The sequence below is a fragment of the Erpetoichthys calabaricus genome, chromosome 13, assembly GCF_900747795.2.
Source record: "Erpetoichthys calabaricus chromosome 13, fErpCal1.3, whole genome shotgun sequence".
NCBI lineage: Eukaryota > Metazoa > Chordata > Cladistia > Polypteriformes > Polypteridae > Erpetoichthys > Erpetoichthys calabaricus.
Window position 1 is genome coordinate 119441414 of NC_041406.2, and position 23232 is coordinate 119464645.

The 23232-nt window shown below is 42.9% G+C and overlaps 1 protein-coding gene across 1 annotated transcript in view; it reads left to right on the forward strand.

Annotated features, from left to right (window-relative positions):
* Window positions 1-1359: 1359 nt before the first annotated feature.
* susd5 (sushi domain containing 5) overlaps window positions 1360-23232 on the forward strand; it is a 64648-nt gene continuing 42775 nt past the window's right edge. The window contains 1 exon segment of the mRNA XM_028817531.2: window positions 1360-1575. Within this exon segment, the coding sequence (XP_028673364.2) occupies window positions 1491-1575 (85 nt within the window). The 5' untranslated portion in view covers window positions 1360-1490.

Here is a 23232-nt window from a genome sequence, read left to right on the forward strand (position 1 = left end):
GCTGACACCTTTTTGTTTTCATTAAATGTCAGTTTTGAATCTATGGTTGTCCTCGGATATTTAAAACTGTCAACAATCTCCACCGCTTGGTCTTTGATGATTGTTTCTTGTGGGTGAATGGTGTTCCTTCTAAAATTGATCACCAGTTCCTTAGCTTTTGCCTTAATTGAGCTATCAGCAAATTTTAAGATGTAGCTGTTTTCAAATGTACTGTGACAACCATACGTGTAGAGGAGAAGTGAAAGAACATGGCCCTAAGGGGACCCTGAAAATGAGGACAACGTGTCAGACAGACAAGCACTGACTTTCACTCTTTGAGTCTCTTAAAATGTCAATCAGCCACCCTATCGAATTGAAGTTCAAATTAAAGTCTTTTCTAAGTCTGTCTACAAGAAGGTGGGGCTAGTTGGTATTAAACGCTGAAGAGAAGTCTAAACCTCACGATAATATGTGCTCGGCTATTTCACCGCGCTTGCTTGCTATGCTTTGTCTATTGTAAATGTCACAGAGACGCTTTGCGATACCAAGAGAACATCAGAAGGCTTGAGGAGGCGACGAGTTCTCTGTGCTGCACTCATCCGACTGTCTGCTGTAGGCTAAAGTCGAAGTTCTGAGCTCTGCCGGTAGGTGGGGCTGGTGTAACAGGTGAGGACGATGAGGTACGAGCGGCTCACTTGGTTAGTTGGCAACACAATGAAAATGGTCTATAAGAATGGTCGCCACAACATATATCAGTGCGTTCTAACTAAAGCAAAAAAAAGGTAAGCTTCATATGACAGTATTTCACCTCGCCGGTCGAGCTCTCCAAGAGCCCTTTGCTGTTGGCTTTTCCCAACCTGGGGAGGGTGGAGGGGTCACCTGATATGCTAATGGAGTCGCGAGAAAATACCTGTATTTAAAAACAGAAACAAAACATTCAACAATGTACTGAATAGGAAGTGCATGACAATATTTCAAACAGTAGGGATGTGTCAGAAACCAAAAAACCTGGGAACATATGGCGAAGGTATCGAAAAAGGGTGAAAAGAGGCAGCAACCATCCACCCGTCGATAGCTCAGAATGAGATCAGAGAGCCAAAGCATGGCATTTGAGGAGGGCGTAAGTATCACTGTGTAAGAATGACATCCTAGTGTGAGAATAAGCTTAACTAAAGAAGTCCCTCTTGAGGGTGACTGTCCGGTGGCAGAGTACTGCGAATAAAGAGGTCACTCGTAAGTAGAAGGACCTCCTTAGGAGGTGCCATCTCTGAAAAAAAAGCGCCCTCTCCAAGCGTGACGCCCCGTAGGCGAGCACAGCAGCCCCCGGGGTGGGGTGGGGGGCTCGCGTTTGATCCATTACGTGTTTGCCGACGGGTCGGTGTGACTTTTCGCAGGGAGCAGTCATTTGCGGGACTTTGAGCTCGTGCACTCACTTTCTGGACGGATATAAGCTCTCAGTCGCGGGTCCGCCCCGTCTCCAGCGCACACCTAGACACGGGAGTGAGGCAGGCATGCAGCCGGACTCGGCGTGTCGCCACTGGCCCCGCGCCCTCGCGCTACTGCTCTGCGTGCGCTTTGTGCCAATCCGCGCCGACGGTGAGTGACCGGCCGATTGGAAGGGACACAGCAGGCTCAGCTAAAGTCCTTCTTGTTCCCGGGTTGGCTGTTTTAAGTTCAGGGATTCCGTTGCCACTTGAGAGCTTTTTCGTGTATGTAGTGGAAAGGGTCGATACAATGCGGACCCACGCTGTCCCTGCGTCTTTGGACGTTTCAGTGGTATGCGACCAGTCAAGGAGCGGAATTAACTTCAGCATCAGCGGCGCGTGGCATCAAGTCAGAACAGATGCTGCAATGTCTTGGCAGCTTACAAGATGTATGGGAACCTTTCATTAAAACGAGACGGAGAGAAAACGAGAGATGGTATCTGATCTTCGAACAGACACAGTAAGATCCGTTTGTGCCGTACAGAATATGCGTTTACATATCGTCCGGTACTATCACTTTGTTCTGTCTCAGTCGGCGCGTACCCTTCGCGGCACCGGTAAGCCCTTTTGTGACTGTCTCTGCGTTCAGTTTCAGAAAGATGCAGCATCCGTTCTGCTAACCGAGTTTCAAGTCTAATCTGAAGAAGACGCGCTCGGCAAGGCGCAGACAGACAATAATGCTGTCATTTGACATCACTGGCCGGAGTGATTCCCGAGTCGGGAGTCGGTGTATTTCGTACACACTCTCAACTTTTCACTTGGATTTGCTTCCGCAGTCACTAAAATGCATGACTCTGTACCGACCAAGAGGCGAATGAGTGCGCCAGTGATCGACAGGGGTTGCGACAATCCAAAGTTAGCTTCTTGTTTTTGTCTGTAGGCGCGGCGATAGACACCAGCCCAGCACCGCAATGCTCCGGAAAAAGACATCCAAGACACGGACGGTTGGATGGGAAACTGTTACCAACAATTAGGTATGATAGTCTGGGTAGGATGCTTGAAATCGGTGCTGCATGCATCATTGGAGGTGAGTGTTTTAACTATAGAAAACCGGACTTCGATTTAACAGTTTAGTTGTCTGCACGTGTTTCACTTCAGATTTATTAATGCGTGGAAGATAGCAATATTGGAAGAAAATCTTATAAAAGTAAATGAAACTGACCGTCATTATTACCACATCGCCACCTGTACGAAGTTGCGCAACGATCCTTTATATTTGCATAAAGATAAGTGAATCGGCTAGGAGTGGGACCAATACTATGTTAGATAACGGTTCGCGAGAAAAAAGGTAACACTTTAAAATGTATACCAGTGACAGTAGTCCTATAAATAAAGTAGTCGGTACTGCCCGTGTTGTCGGGTTAGGCTTCGGCCCCACACGACCTTAAGTTGGGTTACGAGGGTTTACAATTGTTGGAATTCCATTGGAAACAATATCAAATTGAGCAGCATTCGAAAGCTGCCGTTACTCGGCGATGCCCTTTTTAACCCTGCTCCAGGCTAGTCACACATGACGGGTTTTTTATTCCAAACGATGGCTTGCTAGGAAGCCAATTATGGGTATTCATTGGTTTTACCCTTCAGTTATATGAGTTATGTCTTTCTGCAAACTCAGAAAACACTAGTGTCTGGGTTTTACATCTCTGTAAATAATAAGCTTTTAACGCGAGTGAAACCATCAATTAATTTCTTATTACTTCGTTTTCCTTTATTTTTCCTACGTGCTTAGCGCCAATCAATTTTAACCATCATTTCTTGGGGTGAGTGACAGGAAAAGAGAATGTGGCAGTGACCGGGTTGAGAACTGTATTCTGGGTCCTGAGTCTGTGAGAAAGTAGCCGCAACCGGCGAATCGCCCTTTGGAAGGCAGTAAACAGAAGGAACTATAAGGGACTTAATGCGAGTATGCTTGAGAAATTTTGGTTATTTTTCGGGAAAAATTAAATGCGCACAAAGCTCACCCAGGCATACATTCACACTTACAATGGGTGCAATCTAAGCTCGCCTATTAACTAACCAGGACGTTTGGGGTGTTACAGAGGAGAACTGACGTACGAACATGTCAGCTCCACACGGTAACCCATGAGGTAGCAGCTGTAACCGCCGCGACACTGTGCCGATCTCCCACTATTTCATTAATTTTAAATCTGCAAAGTAGCACAGAGAATCTTTACAAGTTATACACGAAATTATCTTTTTGGTGGGCGCAGGTGATGTAAGGTCGTTCTTGTTTTAGGATTTTAAACGGCAGGGCACTCTTAAAAATAAAGGTGCCAGAGTGATTCTTCAGAGTGATGCCACAGATGAACCATTTTTGGTTCCAAAATGACACATCCACATGAAGGTTCCTGAAAGAACCTTTATTTCTTTAGATCCATAACAGGCTCCGTACAGTAAATAACCAGGAATAGATAGTAACAGGTTTATGAAATAACAATGGGTCATGATTTTTAAAGGACATTTACTGCATACAATAACACAGGCTTTTCTTAATCTGTTAAGTGTCATGCCTACCATACATTAAAATTTTCATTTTTTCTACATATTAGGAAGTTTTTAAAAGCACAAAGTTCCAGTGGCATACCAGAAGGAAATGGTGCTTTGTCAAACAATGGCACAGTAAAGAATCATAATGTGCCATTAAAAAAACATTATTTTTAAGAACTGCTACATTACATCAGAGAGAGAGGTTAGGAGCAGGCGCTGATACAGCACATTGCAGCAGCCACCACATGACGAACCAACTCAGGATCCTAGATTGGGACCAAGTGTCGTCATGCAACGGGTAACACCTCAGCACCACACAAGTTCAACAACAACAACATTTATTTATACTGTATAGCACATTTTCATACAAACAATGTAGCTCAAAGTCCTTTACATGATGAAGAAAGAGAAAAAAAGACAAAATATTTAAGAATTGAAATAAGGGAACACTAATTAACATAGAATAAAAGTAAGGTCCGATGGCGAGGGAGGACAGAAAAAACAAAAAAAAAAACATCAGATGGCTGGAGAAAAAAATAAAATCTGCAGGGATTGTGAGGCCACGAGACCACCCAGCCCCCTCTAGGCATTCTACCTAACATAAATGACCTCAATCGGTCCTCATTGTATTCAGGGTTCTCATGGAAGAACTTGATGATGACGGTCATGTGGACTTCTGGCCTTTAATCCATCAATGTAGGGACATCACGGTGCTTTTATCAGGTGGTGGTGGCACAGATCGAATTCCTATTGGCAAGCTATTCCAGATTTTAGGTTTATAACAGCAGAAGGCTGCCTCACAACTTCTTTAAGTTTAGCTCTTGGAATAATAAGCAGACACTCATTTGAAGATCTAAGGTTACGATTTGGAGTGTAAGGTGAAAGACATTCTGAAATATAAGATGGAGCGAAATTATTTAATGCTTTGTAGACCATAAGCAGTATTTTAAAGTCAATTCTAAATGACACAGGTAACCAATGTAGTGACATCAAAACTGGAGAAGTGTGCTCAGATTTTCTTTTCCTAGTTAAGATTCTAGCAGCTGCATTCTGCACTAGTTGCAATCAATTGATGTCTTTTTTGGAGTAGTCCTGGGAGGAGTGTGTTACAGTAATCTAGTCGACTGAAAACAAAAGCGTGAACTAATTTCTCAGCATCTTGCAATGTTATAAGATGTCTAACTTTTGCTATATTTTCTAAGTGAAAAAATGCTGTCCTAGTAATCTGATTAATATGTGATTTAAAATTCAGGTTACAGTCAACAGTTACCCCTAAATTCTTTACCTCTGTCTTGACTTTTAATCCCAATGCACCAAGTTTATTTCTAATAACTTTATTATATCCATTTTTTCCAATCACTAAAATTTCTGTTTTCTCTTTATTTAGTTTGAGAAAATTACTACTTATCCATTTAGAAACACAAGTAAGACATTGTGTCAATGAATCAAGAGATTCAGGGTCATCAGGCGCTATTGATAAATATAGTTGTGTGTCATCAGCATAGCTGTGGTAGCTCACGTTATGCCCTAAAATAATCTGACCTAACGGAAGCATGTAGATTGAGAAGAGCAGCGGACCCAGGATAGAGCCTTGTGGAACACCATATAGGATATCATGTGTCTTTGAGTTGTAATTACCACAACTAACAAAGAATTTTCTACCTGCCAGGTAGGATTCAAACCAAATTAAGACCCTGCCAGAGAGGCCCACCCATTGACTAAGACAATTTCAAAGAATATTGTGATCAGTGGTATCAAATGCGGCACTCAGGTCTAAGAGGATGAGAACAGATAAACGGCCTCTGTCTGCATTTACCTGCAAGTCATTTACTACTTTAACGAGTGCAGTTTCTGTGCTGTGATTTGTTCTGAAACTTATCAAGAATAGAATGTTTATTCAAGTGATCATTTAGCTGCATAGTGACTGCCTTCTCTAGAATTTTACTTAAGAAAGTCAGGTTAGAAATAGGTCTAAAATTTTCAAAAGCAGAGGAGTCAGATTTTTTTTTCTTGAGCAGGGGTTTAACTACAGCAGTCTTAAGACAGTCTGGGAAGACCCCCGTATGTAATGACAATGAGTTCAGATGGAATGGGACCAGTGTAAGGTTTTTTATGGTGGCCGGAGTGCCAATTCTGCCACCAACCCCCAGGTTTTTCCCAGCAGGTTGGAGGGCTTAAATGCCGGGCTGGATGCAGATTAATGTCATACCCAGGATGGAGCAATTGCAGGTTAAGGGCCTTGCTCAAGGGCCCAACGAAATAGAGTCACTTTTAGCATTTACAGAATTCGAAACAGCAACCTTCTGATTACCAGTGTAAATCCCTAGCCTCAGAGCCACAACTTCACATTACATCCAATGACATTGTTAAAACAGGCTTTTGCTCTCTGTGACCCTATAATGGCAATTTGTTCAAGCGATTCTTATGATAATAAAGTTCACTTTACTATACGTTTAGAATAAAGCAAATATCATGGAATGGATTAAAACTAGGATACCGTGGAAACTAACTGCAAAACATTTGTGCAATTTATATTTAAGGTGAATTAAGAAAGAATATAAGAAGAAAGGCACAGATTTAGCTTTTAAATGCCCAGTTATAGAAATCGAGCCAGTCCTGGCTCAGCGTTCCAATTCTTCCTTTAGAAAATGCAGTTCTGGCATAAGAAAGAAGCTGGTGGTACATAAGATGCCTTCGGGCGCCCTACAGTTGACTTGCGGTGAGTGCCAAATAATTGTGCTGGAATGAAGTGGTCCATCAAGGAAGTACCGAGGAAGGGAGGAAGAGTCAGGGGGGTTGACGGTTCAACAGTTTTAAAGTCTTGCAAAAACTACCACATTACAGAAGACTATATGCAGACAGCAATGCAGGATGCTGCAGAGCAAAGAAGAAGACTTGTAGACAAGTTGAGCGGTGTTCATGCGCCATGTGCCGTCGTAGTTGAGATCAAACTGGGTGCCCCCCACGTCTTTCAGGGCACGAGCTGTAATCACGAATGTTGAAACATGAGGCACTACTACTAATAATAACAATTATTACTATTACAATGCAGTTCAAAAGAACATTTATTTACCACCATCTGTGCTGTAATTGCACACACCTCAGGAGACTGACAGCTCCCTCAAATGAATCTAATATTACATGGGAACATTGTAATTCAGTTAGCATATAAAGGACACTGCTTGGCTACAGGAACATATGTACTGTTATACATATACAGGGTGGCCCACGAAAAAGTAGCCCGCCTTCCTGCCAGAGTGGCGCGCCGAGTGAATCCTTCCCCGTAGCACCTTGTCAACCCAACCCTTCCACCGAGTTTATTGGGGGACGCCGCGTTGGCGGCTTGCGTCACGCTTCCCCGCCCCTGGGTCCTGTTAGTCTGGGGAAACGGCGACAAAGGAGGCATCATATTACCGGGTTGAAGGAACAGTAGAGGTGCGAACGTGAGTACGAGCGGAGCGACTTGTATCCCATTCCACAAAGAATCGCAATAGTGGAGGCGTACGTTCTCATGGGTTCCATTAAGGAAACGCGGGACATTTTTGCTGCAAAGTTTCCTGCCGCTGGTGTCCCAGCAAAGCGCGCAATACAGAAGTTCTTTCTTTCTTTACGGAAGGCCGCCAGTAATACTATAGTAACGCGGGCTACTTTTTCGTGGGCCACCCTGTATAATATAACCATTTCATGGGCCTATTGTGATTAATATCTAAATGCTGAACACACACGTGAGGAAATACGTACAGTTGTGGAGGTGGATACCAGATGATCCTTGTTTTCCATTTTCCTGACATGGGTGCTCTCATTTATTTAAATAATGCATTGGCATGGCAGCAGCAACAAGCCAGCATCTGACTGAGCAAAGAGGAGGTAAAAAAACTGTTTTTCCCATTGTATCTCCATTTCGGAGGAGCGATCGCGTCTCCTTGGGGTACGTTCAGCCCCCCTCTTCATAACACGAGAGGCAGAGACATGAAGTGGTTGGCACGTAGCGCAGGCAGGGGGGGAGGGCTAGCGAAGCCCCCTAGTAGATGGAATAAAAAACAAAAAACAAATCCAATAAGTTTATAATTTAGACTTTTTGCTGCAGCCTGCTGACAATGTTTCAAGAGAAAGTTCAGCTATGTTTTATGAAATAGATAATATGTATAACATCAGATAATGTACTGGTCCTATTCTAATTTAACACTTCCATTACTAATCCAGAAACGTAAAATGAAAATGTCTGAGAATGCTTGACATACCTCTATACTGAACTCTGTTCTCCTCTTTTGGAGCACTTCACAGCCCAGGATCTGTTCTTTTGATGGTGACAAATGGTCTCCTAGCTATTGATTCTTCTGATTGTGTTATATTAATTTTGCAGAACCTCAGTGTTGCTTTTGACACTATTGACCACAACAATTTTTGTCTTTGATTCCTTGAGCATAGAGTGGGTATTCAGGGGGCATCAACACTCAATTGGCTCCATTCATATTTAAGCCAGATAACGTTTTCAATTAATATTGGTAAATTCTTTTTTCTCTTCCGGCTGTTGTCCCCTATGGAGTCCCACAGGGTTCCATTCTAGGACCTATGTGTTTTTCCATTTACAGTATATGACTGATATCATTCAAAAATATCTGTTTTCTTTGTTACACTGATGATACACAACTGTGTGTTCCCCTAAGTCCTAATGACATCCATCAAGATGCTCAGTGATTGTCCTTAAGAAATAAAATGCTGGATGGCTAATAACTTTCTCCAGTAAAATGAAAACAAATCAGAGGTATTTTTTATTTGGAACTTCAAAACATATTGTGTGGTATGTCAAAAATTGTAGGCAAACTGTCACCACGTGTTATTACATAAGCAAGGGTGACTTTTGACTCAAACCAAAAATGGAACCATTCCTCTCTTTGCATGACTTAGAGACAGTTATCTAAGCTTTTATACCATCAAGGCTAAATTATTGTAATTCTCTGTAAAGGGGGTCAATCCATTGTCTTTGTCTCACTTAGTTAGTACAAAATGCAGCAGCTGAACAACTAACTGGAACTTAGAAGAGGGGTGACATGACCCCGGCTTTAGCGTCCCCTGCACTGGCTCCCTGTCTGTTATGGGATACAATACAATACAATACAGTTTATTTTTGTATAGCCCAAAATCACACAGGAAGTGCCGCAATGGGCTTTAACAGGCCCTGCCTCTTGACAGCCCCCCAGCCTTGACTCTCTAAGAAGACAAGGAAAAACTCCCAAAAAAAAATTTTATAGGGAAAAAATGGAAGAAACCTTGGGAAAGGCAGTTCAAAGAGAGACCCCTTTCCAGGTAGGTTGGGCGTGCAGTGGGTGTCAAAAGAAGGGGGTCAATACAATACAATGCAGTACACAGAACAGAACAATTCCTCAATATAGTAAGAAATAAAAAATATAAATTTTAGAAGTACAGATACACAACATCAGATCAGTTCCTTCTCTTACAGTTTTTAAATCTAGATTTAGAATCCATCCTTTTAAAGCCTTCTAAAATTGCCCATTATGTTTCATGTGTACATCTTCATATTCATTTTAAGCTTTTAAATTTTCTTTATTAATTGCTTTTTTATTGCTCTATTATAATCTTTGTTCAGCAATTTGTCAATAGAAGCTGTTTTTAAATGTGCTTGACAAATTAATTTTGCTTGCTGGGTCAGGAGTCTGTAAAGTTGGTCCTGGACGGCGGTAGTAGCTGCAGATTTTTGTTTCATCCCAATTGCTTAAATAGACACCAATCCTTTCTAAAAAACAGATCTTATTTAATTTTATGGCTTGTTAGTTTTTCATTCTTCCATGTCAGATCATTCTTATATTGTAGATTCTTTTCCTTTCCAAGGTTGTTTTCCAGGTGATTTGTAGCCTGAAACAGGTGAGTTAATTCTCAGCCCTTCACTTTTTTCTCTTCAGTTTCCTTCCAAATATTTTATTAAAACATAGTTCATGAAGAATGCACACAGGTCAGTGTAAATGGAAACACGTTAGCAGAAGCAGTTCAAAGAAGCAGTTAAAACAGTGACTGCAGCTGCTTAGGACTGAAATAAGCAATTAACAGATGGGAATCTTAGTGCAATGAAAATGTTCCTTGAGCAATAAAGTGCTTCTACAGAAAACACTGACTTTTCTCTAAGAAATTTGGTAGGGGCAAAAATCTGCAGCCACTATGGTCCCCCAGGACTGACTTTGCTGGAACTTGCTCTGGTTAATCAGTGATTCTAAATTGACCTGGTATGTCTCTGGGGTTTGCCATTTTGGTCATCACAGTCACCTTAACTGGCCATCACTGCATGATTAACTGATGATGATGGCTGCCAGGTGTGACTGGGAAATTTGCGTGTAAAACTCTAATCCTCGGATCCTAGGAAATGTAGTTCTAGTCAAAGTTATGTTATTTCTCTTTCCTTGATTAATGACTCAGATGTAATGTAATACATGGTGAGCTTGCACAGGACACTGCAGGAATGGAAGGTGCATACATGTTTTAAGAAAGAGCTCAAAATTCTGGCTACACCACAGAGAGGACTGGCCTTTGTAAAACTGGAGGCCAGTCATGTCACAGTTTTTTCCCTGCATCATTTCTGTTCCTGTCTATTGTCCCTTCTTTGCCAACCATCCATTTTCAAATGTGATTAATCCAATTCAGGGTCACCGGGACTGGTGCCTAATTAGACTGAATAGAATTCAAGGCAGAAATCAGTCTTGGACAGGTCACAGGTCCAGCCCCGGAAAGATTCAAGCAGAGACCTACGTTCACTCATAGAAGGTTGATTCATATTCACTTAAACTAAGCAGTGATGGAAGGAGTGGAGTACCCAAGGAAACACCTACTTAGACACAGCGAGATTATGTAAAGTCCACAGAGACAGCAACTGGCCTAAGATTTTAATCCATTCTGCTGGAGTTGTGATATGGCAATACTAAAATGTGTGTAGAACCATCCTGTGCCCTGTGACCATCCTTAATCATCCTGTGTTGAACCAGTTAAAAAATGTAAGTTGTTCTGTCATTTCCACGCCTTTACACTGTCTGTATGTCCCTCGTGTAACATTGAAGATGGCGACCAGTGCATTATGAGACACTTTCAGGCCGGTGCCATTCTCTGTCACAGTTCCAAAGTGGACAGGATTATCCTTGAAAAGCAAAAGACTTCAGTTCTTTAAGTTCATTGTAACAAGAATCTTACTAGCGGGAATCTGGGAAAAGGATATTAATGCTGTAGTGAGGACAAAAGCTACAGTGCTGTTCCATTTTGGCCTAATCTGTGTTCCTTGTTGGTTTTGCTGCTGAACACTAGTCCGTCATCACATCACTTCAGGATAAAAAGAAGACAGTTGGCAGGGAATGATGCTTAAACCTGAGCTTGATTTTTGGAATAACTTAACTTATGTGGCATAGTTAAATCTCCACTTTTCTTATACTTTAAATGCCAGATTTCTTGGCTCAGGTTGGGTGGGAGATGGTTGGAGAGGTAGGTTTGGATTCTTTTGTAATGCAATATTGTTTATTGATTACCTCCAATCATTTCGTCTTTATGTAATAAAAAATTGGTCACAAAAAAATTGCCAGATTTAATTTTAACATATTTAATTTTGGGCAGCACATTGGTGCAGTGGTAGCGCTGCTACCTCGCAGGAAGGAGATCTGGGTTTGCTTCCCGGGTCCTCCCTGCATGGAGTTTGCATGTTCTCCCCGTGTCTGCGTGGGTTTCCTCCAACAGTCCAAAGACATGCAGGTTAGGTGCATTGGCGATTCTAAATTGTCCCTAGTGAGTGTTTGTGTGTGTGTGTGCCCTGCGGTGGGTTGGCGCCCTGCCCGGGATTTGCTCCAGCAGACCCCCATAACCCTGTAGTTAGGATATAGCGGGTTGGTTAATGGATGGATGGATATTTAATTTTGGGTTAAAAGAATACTCCACCCAAAAATGATATATTTTTCTAAATGTTACTTACCCCATTTAGTAAAAAATGTACACATTTTGCACATTTGAGTATACAATTGGATGAGTTGATGGGGACTATGTGACCAGAGTGGAAACCATCCAGATGAATATTCCAGAAAGAACCTTTATTTATTTAGATCCAAAACATGTACCATTAATAGCCATGACCAGATGATATGATTTGTGGAATCTCAATGGGTTTGTGATTTTTAAAAGATTCTTACTATGTATCGCAATACAGGCAGAGTTCAGGAAATCTTGATATGTTAGCGTGTACTGTATGTTAGTAGGCAGCCTAAAATACATTACAGATTTCTGTTGTTTTCACATATTAAGACCCTTTTTAGAGCCAATTTCATAAACAAAGAACTCTTCCCAGAATGAAATGGTACTTTGTCAAGCAATGGTTCTATGAGGAATCACACCACCCAGTAAAATGCCATTATAAAACCATTATTTTTAAGAGTGTAATGTGAGTTTTTTTTTCATGGACATTTTGATATTGTTTGCTGTTCTCCAGCATTGGTCACCACACTATTAAAGCATACATTTTGTCAGCTCTGTTCTGCATGGAAAGATAAGATTACTGTATTTTGCGTACTATAAGGCGCACTTAAAAGCCTTTAATTTTCTCAAAAATCCACGGTGCGCCTTTACATTTGGTGCGCCTTATGTGTGCACTGAGTTCCAAAATCTGTAAAAATGTTGTTGTGCATTTTAGTAAGCGCTCCGCTTGATTGACTGTCGGACCATTTCCTGCCGACATAGGGACGTAGTAATACGTACACTACGTACGCTGGCAGCGATAAACCAATTGCAGAACATTACGTAAAGCCACGTACAGATGTACGCTTACCTCCACCACGCCTACGGCAGGTAGGTATATTGTACTACTGGTGCGCTGCGAAACAACATTTGTTTGGCTAAGGACCCTGAAAATGGCATCAGAGAAGAGACATGCTTACGATGCACAATTCAAACTACAGGCTATCAGTTACGCGGTTGTAAATGGGAATAGAGCAGCAGCGAGAGAATTCAAAATCAATGAATCTATGGTTCGGAAGTGGAGGAAGCAGGAGAATGAATTGCGCCAAGTTAAAAAGACAAAACAGAGTTTCCGCGGGAACAAGGCGAGGTGGCCAGAGTTGGAAGACCAACTTGAACAATGGATTCTTGAACAAAGAGCAGCCGGGAGAAGCGTCTCTACAGTCACCATTCGACTGAAGGCAATAACGATAGCACAAGACATGAAGCTTGAACACTTTCAAGGAGGTCCGTCTTGGTGCTTTCGTTTTATGAAAAGGCGCCATCTCGCCATCTGCGCACAAACTACCGTGGCGCAGCAACTGCCAGCGGATTGCAAAGAAAAGCTGACCATCTTCCACACCTACTGCAGCAACAAGATTACCGACAAAAAAATCCAGCCCAACCACATCACCAACATGGACGAGGTCCCTCTCACTTTTGACATCCCCGTGAACCATACTGTGGAGAAAAAGGGGACCAGCACGGTATCCATATGCACCACGGGGCATGAGAAGTCGGCTTTCACTGTTGTTCTTGGTTGCCACGGCAATGGACAGAAACTACCACCTATGGTCATTTTTAAGAGGAAGACGCTGCCAAAAGAAAAGTTTCCAGAAGGAGTCATCGTTAAGGCCAATCCAAAGGGCTGGATGGACGAGGAGAAAATGAGAGAGTGGCTGAGAGAGGTGTATGTGAAGAGACTGGGCGGGTTTTTCCATGCATCACCGTCTTTGTTGATCTGCGACTCCATGCGTGCCCATATCACCGCTACTGTGAAAAAACAAGTGAAGCAAATGAATACGGAGCTTGCCATCATTCCGGGAGGATTAACAAAAGAACTGCAACCGCTGGACATCGGTGCAAACAGAGCGTTCAAAGTGAAGTTGCGAGCGTCATGGGAGCGATGGATGAGAGACGGCGAACACACCTTTACTAAGACTAGGAGGCAGCGCCGGGTGAGTTACGCCACCATATGTGAATGGATTGTGGATGCCTGGGCTAAGGTGTCTGCTTCGACTGTTGTCCGAGCTTACGCGAAAGCTGGAATCATTGCTGAACAGCCACCCGGCAACGAGACTGACTCCGACAATGACGAGAGGGAACCCGGCATGTTTGATGGCGAACTTGCCCATCTGTTCAATTCAGATACAGAAGGTGAGGACTTCGATGGATTTGTGACAACAGACTGATCAAAAAACAATGTGAGTGTATTTTTAAATACGTAGTAGAATAAGGTTTAACTAAACTCATTGTTTTGCTTCTGTTACCTTGTTTTTGCATGCGCCGAATAATACGGTGCGCCTTATGTATGGCTTAAGTACAGAAATAAGCCCCGCAATTGAGAGTGCGCCTTTCAATCCAGTGCGCCTTATGGTGTGCAAAATACGGTACATTTGTTTTTCAGCCATTACTATCAAACACATGGGGTAAGTAGCATTTAAAAAAATACCGTTTTTGGGTGGAGTATTCTTGTAGTTGGTGTTGTTGCTCAAACTGTTGTCTGTGTAGAATATGCATATTCTCCCCATTTCTAGTGGGGAATCTGGGGGCTCTAGTTTTGTCTGCACATCCCCAAAGATGTACTGGTTAGGTTAAATGGCGTCTCTAAACTGGTCCTGAGTGTATCTTAGTATGGGTGTGAGCATTATTGTGCCCTGTCCACAGCTGTTTCCTAGCTTGTGGCAAGTGCTGTTCAGCCCTCCATACCCCTCAATTGTATTAAATGGGTCAAAAAATAAATTAATGGGTTTGGGTGAGGCTGGGCACTGTGACAGAGATTTAATAGGTTTTTCTGTATGCAGTTTCTAAATTTAACCAAAGAACCTATAAGACTGGCCACATCCCTTACCTACTAAACACACCTTATCTGGCCAGCTGAAGGACTGACACTTACCCCCGGAGGCAGGGCTATTCCTAGACATAACTGAGCTATGTGACTGGTTAGGAGCCGATGGGCAGTTAGGGGCCGCCATCCCACACATACAAGTAGGGTTACTGGTTTGGCAACCCAAAGTAGATACACTGCTTATGGCCCCAAAAGAGTTTGAAATGGCCCTGCTTCTTTAAAGATTACATCCCGTAGTACCTTAAGAGGTGTCACATCACCTAAACCAAACAAGCATAATGGTTTCAGATTAAGAGAGTTGGAGGTGGATTATTGGTTTATAGGTCATTATTGTCATATGCACCGTGAAATTCTTACTTGTACGTATAGATGAGAACATTTATATGCATCTAGCAGCTGGCACTTATATTAACTTGTTAAGTTTCACTCCAATGTTATTTCATCACCCTAAGCATTTTCTTTTATTAGCAGAATTCATTATGCTTTAGTGCACTACAGTGGCATAGCTGTCAGCCATGCTTCCTCACCAATCATCTCAAGTTCTTTGTTCAAATTCCACGCACAGGTCATTAGCTGTGTGTTCTTAGCATTATGTCTCCTTATCCAAGTAGCTATTCTCCAGTTATATCAGTTTTACTCCAACATCCCAAAAATGTGCATGCCAAGTTGACTGGCCCTCTGTGGACTGTGTGAGTGGTCCCTGTGATGGACTGGCTGGCACCCTGCCCAGTGTTGGTTCTTACCTATGCTGCTGTAGTCCTCAATCAGATCAGTCAGGTTTTAGAATGTTACATCATGGCATTTAGCTGTACGTACGATCAAATGAAAGAACTGTTTAGGAATGAAGCTATTAAAAGAAAGAAATCAGAGAGTCCTTTTCTTTTAGATGGTCTGAGTTAAATAAGTTTTTAAAATCCATTTAGATGATCACATTAAAATCCTGGCATAACTCAAGAATTCCCCGGCGGTCTTAAAATTCAAAGAGGCCTAAACCCTTTAAAAGATAATAAGAACTTTGATGAAAGTGGTGCTATTCTGACTAAAATGCTCCTTATTTTTAGTACCAGTAATTACCTCCAAACGGCAGATTCAGTTTGGAGGACATCATAAAAGCTGTCCAGATTCTAATTACTTTGTAGATTTTGTGTATCCTGTATTTTTGCATGCTCAAGTGCAGGTCCTTGTGATTCAGTAATGTGTTCTGCACCCAATTTAATTTATGAACTAGTAACTGCTCTTACATGTATGGCTATAGATGCCTCTTTCTTAGCATTCACTGCATTTAAACTGTAAATTTCAAAAGCCGATTAAAGCTTTCAGCCTCAGGCATTTTTATTATAATGTTTTGAAATGCTTAAGCTGGGTAGTATTGAAACTGCAAGGAAGAGCAGTAATTTAATCTTTCCACGTCTGATCATTTGCAATTAAATTAAAAAAGAAAATCATGCCAGCCATGTTTTCCTAACTGCGTAAATGTTTTCCGATTTCCCTGAGGTTTGAAGTCAGTTGAAGCCTGGCGGTCTCCATTAGCAGTAAATCCAAGTGATCAAGACTTCTTCTTTTTTTTACTTTTCACTCACTCGCCGCATTTTCTTGTTGCAGTGCTGGGCTCAAGACCTCCTTGTTTCATTTTGGCTGTGAACTTCAGGAATGCACCCTTATTGACATTTCCATTTCATAAACTGTTGCTAAAAAGAGGCTGTCTGTTCATTGGTTGCTGAAAAAGGGTTTACCAAAAAAGGAAAAAATAAGGCAAATTAGAAAATGGTGGAGAATGTTGTCTTGTTTTTGAGGCCACACTTCCATTTACTCTGTTGAAAATGACACAACTGAAATGCGGGCGGAAGGTCTGTTATGTTGAAATAAATGTGATATTTTGTGTCCTTAGATATTCTGCAGCATATATTTCTGCTTTAATTTTTTGGACTTTTTTGCTTTCTTAGTCTGACAGGCAAGAGCTAGCGATTGTAATAAACAGGCCCATTTTCAGGGGAATCCAATTTCTGATTTCATTTCAAAGCGACCTTGTGCTCTTTAATTTGACTCTAAATGGCTGGCACAGACAAACATGGCATGGCAGTTTGAGAACTCTCAGATTCGGCCCAAGGCAGCAGGTAATATTTAATTACCAGGTAATAAGTCCATACAGGTATATCTTTTCAGAGTTATCTCAGCCTTTTGTGTGGTTTAGTCAAGGAAATAATTGTTTTACGTCTAAAAGAATGGTTCTAGACATTTTGTTCTCTTACGAGTTAAAGATGCTAAGATTTGCATTGCATGTGACAAGGATGGATACACTTTGGAACAAGTACATAAGAGGGTCAGCTCAGGTTTGGAGACAAAGTCAGGAGGCGAGATTCTGTTGGTTTGGACTTGTGCAGAGGAGAGATGCTGAGTATATTGGGAGAAGGATGCTAAGGATAGAGCTGTCAGGAAAGAGAAAAAGAGGAAGGCCTAAAAGAAGGTTTATGGATGTGGTGAGAGAGGACATGCAGGTGATGGGTGTAACAGAACAGGATGCAGAGGACAGAAAGATATGGAAGATGATGATCCGCTGTGGCTACTCCTAACGGGAGCAGCCGAAAGAAGTAGATTCATGCATTTTTTAAGGAAGCTGTATTTTTTAGTTTTGTTTTCATGTTCATGCCATGATGTCATTGCTAGGATGTTGTTTTTAGTTTCCAGGGGGCATGATTCCATGTCACAACATCTGATGTCATCTGCATAATGGTTTAAATACCAGAAAAAAACTTCACTCATCATCTGTGATTTAGAAAACAAACAACTAAAAAACATACATGCGTGTCTTTCATAGTATTTCTGATTATGTACACTTAACATTCTTTTTGACTTTGATTCCTGGTTAACGTTTTGGTTTTTGGTGAAAGAGTACTTTGATTTCTCGGTTACTACCCATTTCTCAAACTTTGACTTTACTTCATTTCTCAGTTCCATGTGTTCTGTTTTTCTCACTGCTCAGTTCGCTGATAGAACAATAACAAATAGGAGAAGGGGATTGAACCTGCCATTTTAGTCTTCTTAAGCACTTGGGAGCCATATGAATGGTTGTTTTATTATGGTCATCATTGCCATGTCCAATCTGAGTGGTCTCACCACAGAATGGGTCTGCACAGAATTTGCACTAGTGCCTTGCTTTGACATCTGTGAGTGGCTGCCTGCAGTGACAGTTAAAACAGTGACATTTTACTTGTATTGGTGGCACTTTTGCCAGATCTACTTAAAATCATAGATGCTTTATAAAGTTTATTCCATATTTCTATTCTAAATCATGAGCATTGGTATGTAAAGTGTCATGTGATGGGATCAAGCCCCTGACCACATGTTTCACTCACTGTACTCTGTACAAGTGACCATACTACTGCTATGACTATGACTACTGTTGGGCTACCGTGATCACTCCCCCATTGTGCTTTATCATCTGAGCATGTCTTTTCCTATTATTACAATGTGAAAAGTGGAATTGACTTGCTTCAGATCAAACAGTGGAAGAGTAGGAGAGACGAAATGTGCAAAATGGCTTTTTATAGTCCAATGCCTTAGCCATCAAGAAGCCTGACTGCAAGCTACCTCTAATTTGAGATCATGAGTGTTTACTTGGAAAATCACTGATTTGTGGAAATTCTCTTTCTTTCTTTCTTTCTTTCTTTCTTTCTTTCTTTCTTTCTTTCTTTCTTTCTTTCTTTCTTTCTTTCTTTCTTTCTTTTCCAGTCATTCACATTGCACAACACCTTTTAAAATAATAATGAATCTACTGTTTTTCTATCTTCAATACAAGAAATGCAACAAAGTTACTTAAGTAACTGCTTACTATCCTTAGCATTGGTTGGAATATTACACTCAAAAACCTGGAACTGTCATGCATAACATAGGCCCCAAACTTGTATAGGATACCAGTGTTACTGAAACAATGAAATGTAAATTTAAAATGATTTTTCTGTTTTTGTACACTAAGTCAGTTCATAGATATGTTGGGAATTCTTATAAAAGTACTGAAGAAAGAATAACATAGCTAATTTAATCCAGATTAGGGCTGTGGGTGCTGGAGTTTATCCTGGCAGCATTGGATTCAAACTGGGCCACCCCACAAGAAAGCAATGTTTTGGAAGTTGTATTTAAATATATGAATATATACAAAAATGTTATGAAGTAATACATGTGGAATTAAAGTATAACAGCCAGTCAAATAAAGGTTTGGGGAACCGCCCCATATAATGTCCAACGGACAGGTCAAAAAAACTTGAAACAAAACAGGTTCAACCAAGCATTTGACAAAAAAACATAAGGTAACACAGGGGGTATTTATACAGCAACACAAATTACTACAGGAAATTAAAGGGGGGAAGTGATGTCTTGTTTTGGATTTCTTTGTAACGTCATCAACGAGGGCCAGAAATACACTTCGGCCATTTTGACTCCGCGATACGTTGGTTTATTTTTCTTCCTTGCTTCTGCAGAGAGAGAAAGAGAAAGGTCATTACTCTTTTTTAAACCTCCGTCTTTCGATCGTCTAGTCGCCGTGGGTTTTATCGACTGTCTCCTAATCGGGCGTGCATGACATGACCTCCCTCTTAGCCCAGACCCACCGGGTCGGGCAATCTGCACTGTGAGGTCGTAAACATGAGAGAGAGCATCAGCGTTGGCCTGCAAGGCACCCCGACGGTAAACAATGGTGAACCTATAAGGTTGAAGATCTAAAAACCACCTGGTAACACGGGGTTAGATTCCTTATGCAGCGCCATCCATTGCAAAGTGGCATGGTCCGTGACAAGGGTAACTCCCCTCCTAACAGGTAGTACCTCAAATGGGTCACCGCCCATTTAATCGCCAAGGCCTCACGTTCCACCACCACATACCCCCTCTCGCGGTCCAACAGTTTCTGGCTTAGATACATTACGGGGTGTTCAGCACCGTCGATGCCTTGGCTCAACATGGCTCCGAGTCCTGTGTCCGATGCATTGGTCTGGAGAATAAAAGGAACAGAAAAATCAGGTGTTCTTAAAACCGGTGCTGACGTCAGGGCCGTTTTTAAGTCACTAAATGCCATCTCAGTAGCATCGTCCCAAACCACTTTCACAGGTGCCGTTTTCTTCGTTAGATTTGTCAAGGGTGTAGCCATCTCTGAGAATCGCGGGACAAACCTTCGGTAGTAACCCGCTAATCCCAAAAATGCCTGTACTTGCTTCTTGGTGATCAGACGGGGCAATTTAAGAATGGCTTCTACTTTCAAACACTGTGGTTTTACAATACCCCCGCCTACTAGGTAGCCCAAATATTTGGCTTCTCTCAATTCAAAATGACAGAGTGTCCACCAGACATTGGAAGGTCGCTGGTGCCCCGTGCAAGCCAAATGGGAGTACCCTATTTTGCCAGTGTCCACTAGGGGTGCTAAAGGTGTTTTTTTCTTGGGCAGAGGCCGCTAAGGGAATTTGCCAGTACCCCTTTGTCATGTTAAGAGTAGTTATATATTGAGCGCTACCGATCCTCTCCAACAAATCATCCACTCGAGGCATCGGGAAGGCATCAAATTTGAAGACATGGTTGAGACGTCGGAAGTTGTTACAAAACCTCCAGGTCCCGTCAGGTTTGGGAATCAGAATAATAGGACTGGACCAGGGACTGTGACTTGGTTCAATCACTCCCATCTCCAGCATTCATGTGATTTCCAGCTCCACTTCCACCTGTTTCACTTCAGGAAGCCTATAGGGTCTCTCTCGTACAACCACCCCGGGGTCTGTAATGATGTCATGTTCAATCAGGACAGTGCGGCCGGGTTGCTCATTAACTACCCCTGTCACTGAGAGGATGGCTGATTCCAGCTCCTCTCGTTGTTTCCAGGACAACGTAGGACCGAAGTTAAGGTGTGGATGTTCTGCGAAAAGGGAGCGGGGCTGGCCGGAGATAGGGTTAGTTTCCCTGTCCTTCCACGGCTTCAGCAGATTTATGTGATACACCTGCTCGCTCGGTCGATGATTGGGTTGTTTAACCAAATAGTCGACGAGCCCTTTACACTCCTTGACTTCGTATGGCCCTTGCCAATGTGCCAAGAATTTAGAGTGTGATGAGGGTATGAGCACCACAACATGATCACCCGGGTGGAATTCCCGTAGGGTCGCGTTTTTGTTATAGCACCGCGCCTGCGCTGTTTGAGCCCGCTCTAGGTTTTCTTTTAGGACCGGTCTGATTTTAGACAATCTATCACGTAATTGCACGATATACTCCAGCATATTTGAGGAGAGATAGGCCTCTTCCTGCCATCCTTCTTTTAACATGTCAAAGAGACCTCGTGGTTGTCTTCCATATAGTAACTCAAAAGGAGAGAACCCTGTAGAGGCCTGCGGGACTTCCCGATAAGCGAACAGGATGAGGGGGAGTAACTGATCCCAGTTCCTCCCCCTCGCTAACTACCTTGCGCAACATCTGCTTCAGGGTCTGAATAAATCGTTCTACCAACCCGTCTGTCTGCGGGTGATAGGCTGAAGTTCTCAGATGCCATATTCTAAGTAACTTGGCCACTTCCCTGAACGTCTCCGAGGTGAAGGGAGTCCCTTGGTCCGTTAAGACATCTTTGGGGATTCCAACCCTAACGAACATCCCTACTAGTTTCCATCTATCCATCCATTGTCCAACTCGCTGAATCCGAATACAGGGTCATGGGGGTCTGCTGGAGCCAATCCCAGCCAACACAGGGCACAAGGCAGGAGCCAATCCTGGGCAGGGTGCCAACCCACCGCAGCCTACTAGTTTCCGTGCAATATTTTTTGTATTCGCTGAACGCAAGGGGACTGCCTCTGGATACCGTGTGGCATAATCAACTATGACCAGAATGTATTTATAGCCACGAGCAGAGGGTTCAAGGGGCCCTACTAAATCAACTCCAATTCGCTCAAATGGTATGTCAATTAAGGGAAGAGGAACGAGAGGAGTACGGTCCCGGCGTGGAGTCTGACGCAGTTGACATCCGGACACGAAGCACAAAAGCGCCGGACCTCCTCATTTATTCCCGGCCAAAAAAACGTAACTTAATACATTCAAGAGTTTTCTCGGTTTCCAAGTGGGCTCCTAGTAAATGGGAATGGGCTAATTCGCACACCTGCCTTTGGAAGGTGCACGGAATCAGCAGTAATATTCTCAGTTCTCCCTCGTGCTCTGCCACTCTGTACAAGAGTTCATTTTCTAGGACGAAGTATGGCACATGTGGATTGGGATTGTTGGACATGTGTCCATTAACTGAGACAACTGCATTTGTAGCATTTTTGAGTGAATCATCACTCCATTGCTCCCTCTTAAAAGAGGATGGCGTGCTTGTAAACTGAGAAGCCATTGTTTGAATGGGATCTGGGTCGATCTCAGTGGGCGGGGCGACGGGGGGTTGACACTGTCCCTCTGCCTCGTCACACTGAGTCAACGCATGAGACTTAGGAGCTGTTGAGCACGGCATGGAGACAGTTGGACCAGGGTTACCTTTGTCCATCACCAAACCCACCTTAAATACAGGTGTTAGGTTCTTACCGCTAATACTATCAGACCAGTCCTGCCCCAGTATTATGGGATAAGCAGGATTAGGCAATACGGCCACAACGAGGTGTGTCATAGAGCCATCAACCGTAACTACACATGAGGCGGATTTATAGAAACGCGTATCCCTGTGTATATATCTCAGACTGGTCTTAAGTTGTAACCGTTGTCACGGTAGAACCAAGGGGCGAGCAACAATGGAGATGTTACTCCCCGAGTTAGACATCGCTGTTACCCTGTGACCATTAACCAAAACAACACCCGTATGAGGAAGTTTCAAGGGGTTCATTAGGGAATAGTACCTTTCACCTTTACCGTGAGAGCAATCCATCGGTTCCGCTGGGCAGGCTGGGAATATATGTCCGATCCCCCCACACTTGAAACAGCAGGGGGGACTATAGTTTTTCTCTCTTCTTTTAGTCAGAGCATCTGTGGTTTGTTGGAGGGGCTCAGGGGCTGCAGCACGTACCTGTCTATGTTGGTGTGAAGACCCATCCAACCTTCCTGACTTACAGATCGCCCAGTGCCTTTCCACCACTTCAATCAGGGTGTTCATGGTAGTGTAGTACTGCCGGCGAACCCGCTGGGCAATATTATCTGGGAGGGCAGTTACAAAGGTCTTGCAGGCCAGCTGCTCAACCACTTTTTGGGCAGAATTCATATCTGGCCATAGCCAGCGCACCAGCTTACCCCAGACCTCGAAAGTCTGCGTTCTTATAGCCGTCTCAGGGTCAAACTGCCACTCAAGCTAATCCCTCGCCTGCTGAGTTGCCGATACGCCGTAGCGCTTGAACACCTCTAACTTGAGGGTGGTGTACTCGGCGGCCTGCTCCTCAGTCAGGTCATAATAGGCCCTCCCCTTTCAGATACGGCGCTAGTATGTACGCCCACTCCGACCTCGGCCACGCATTGCGCTGGGCCGTA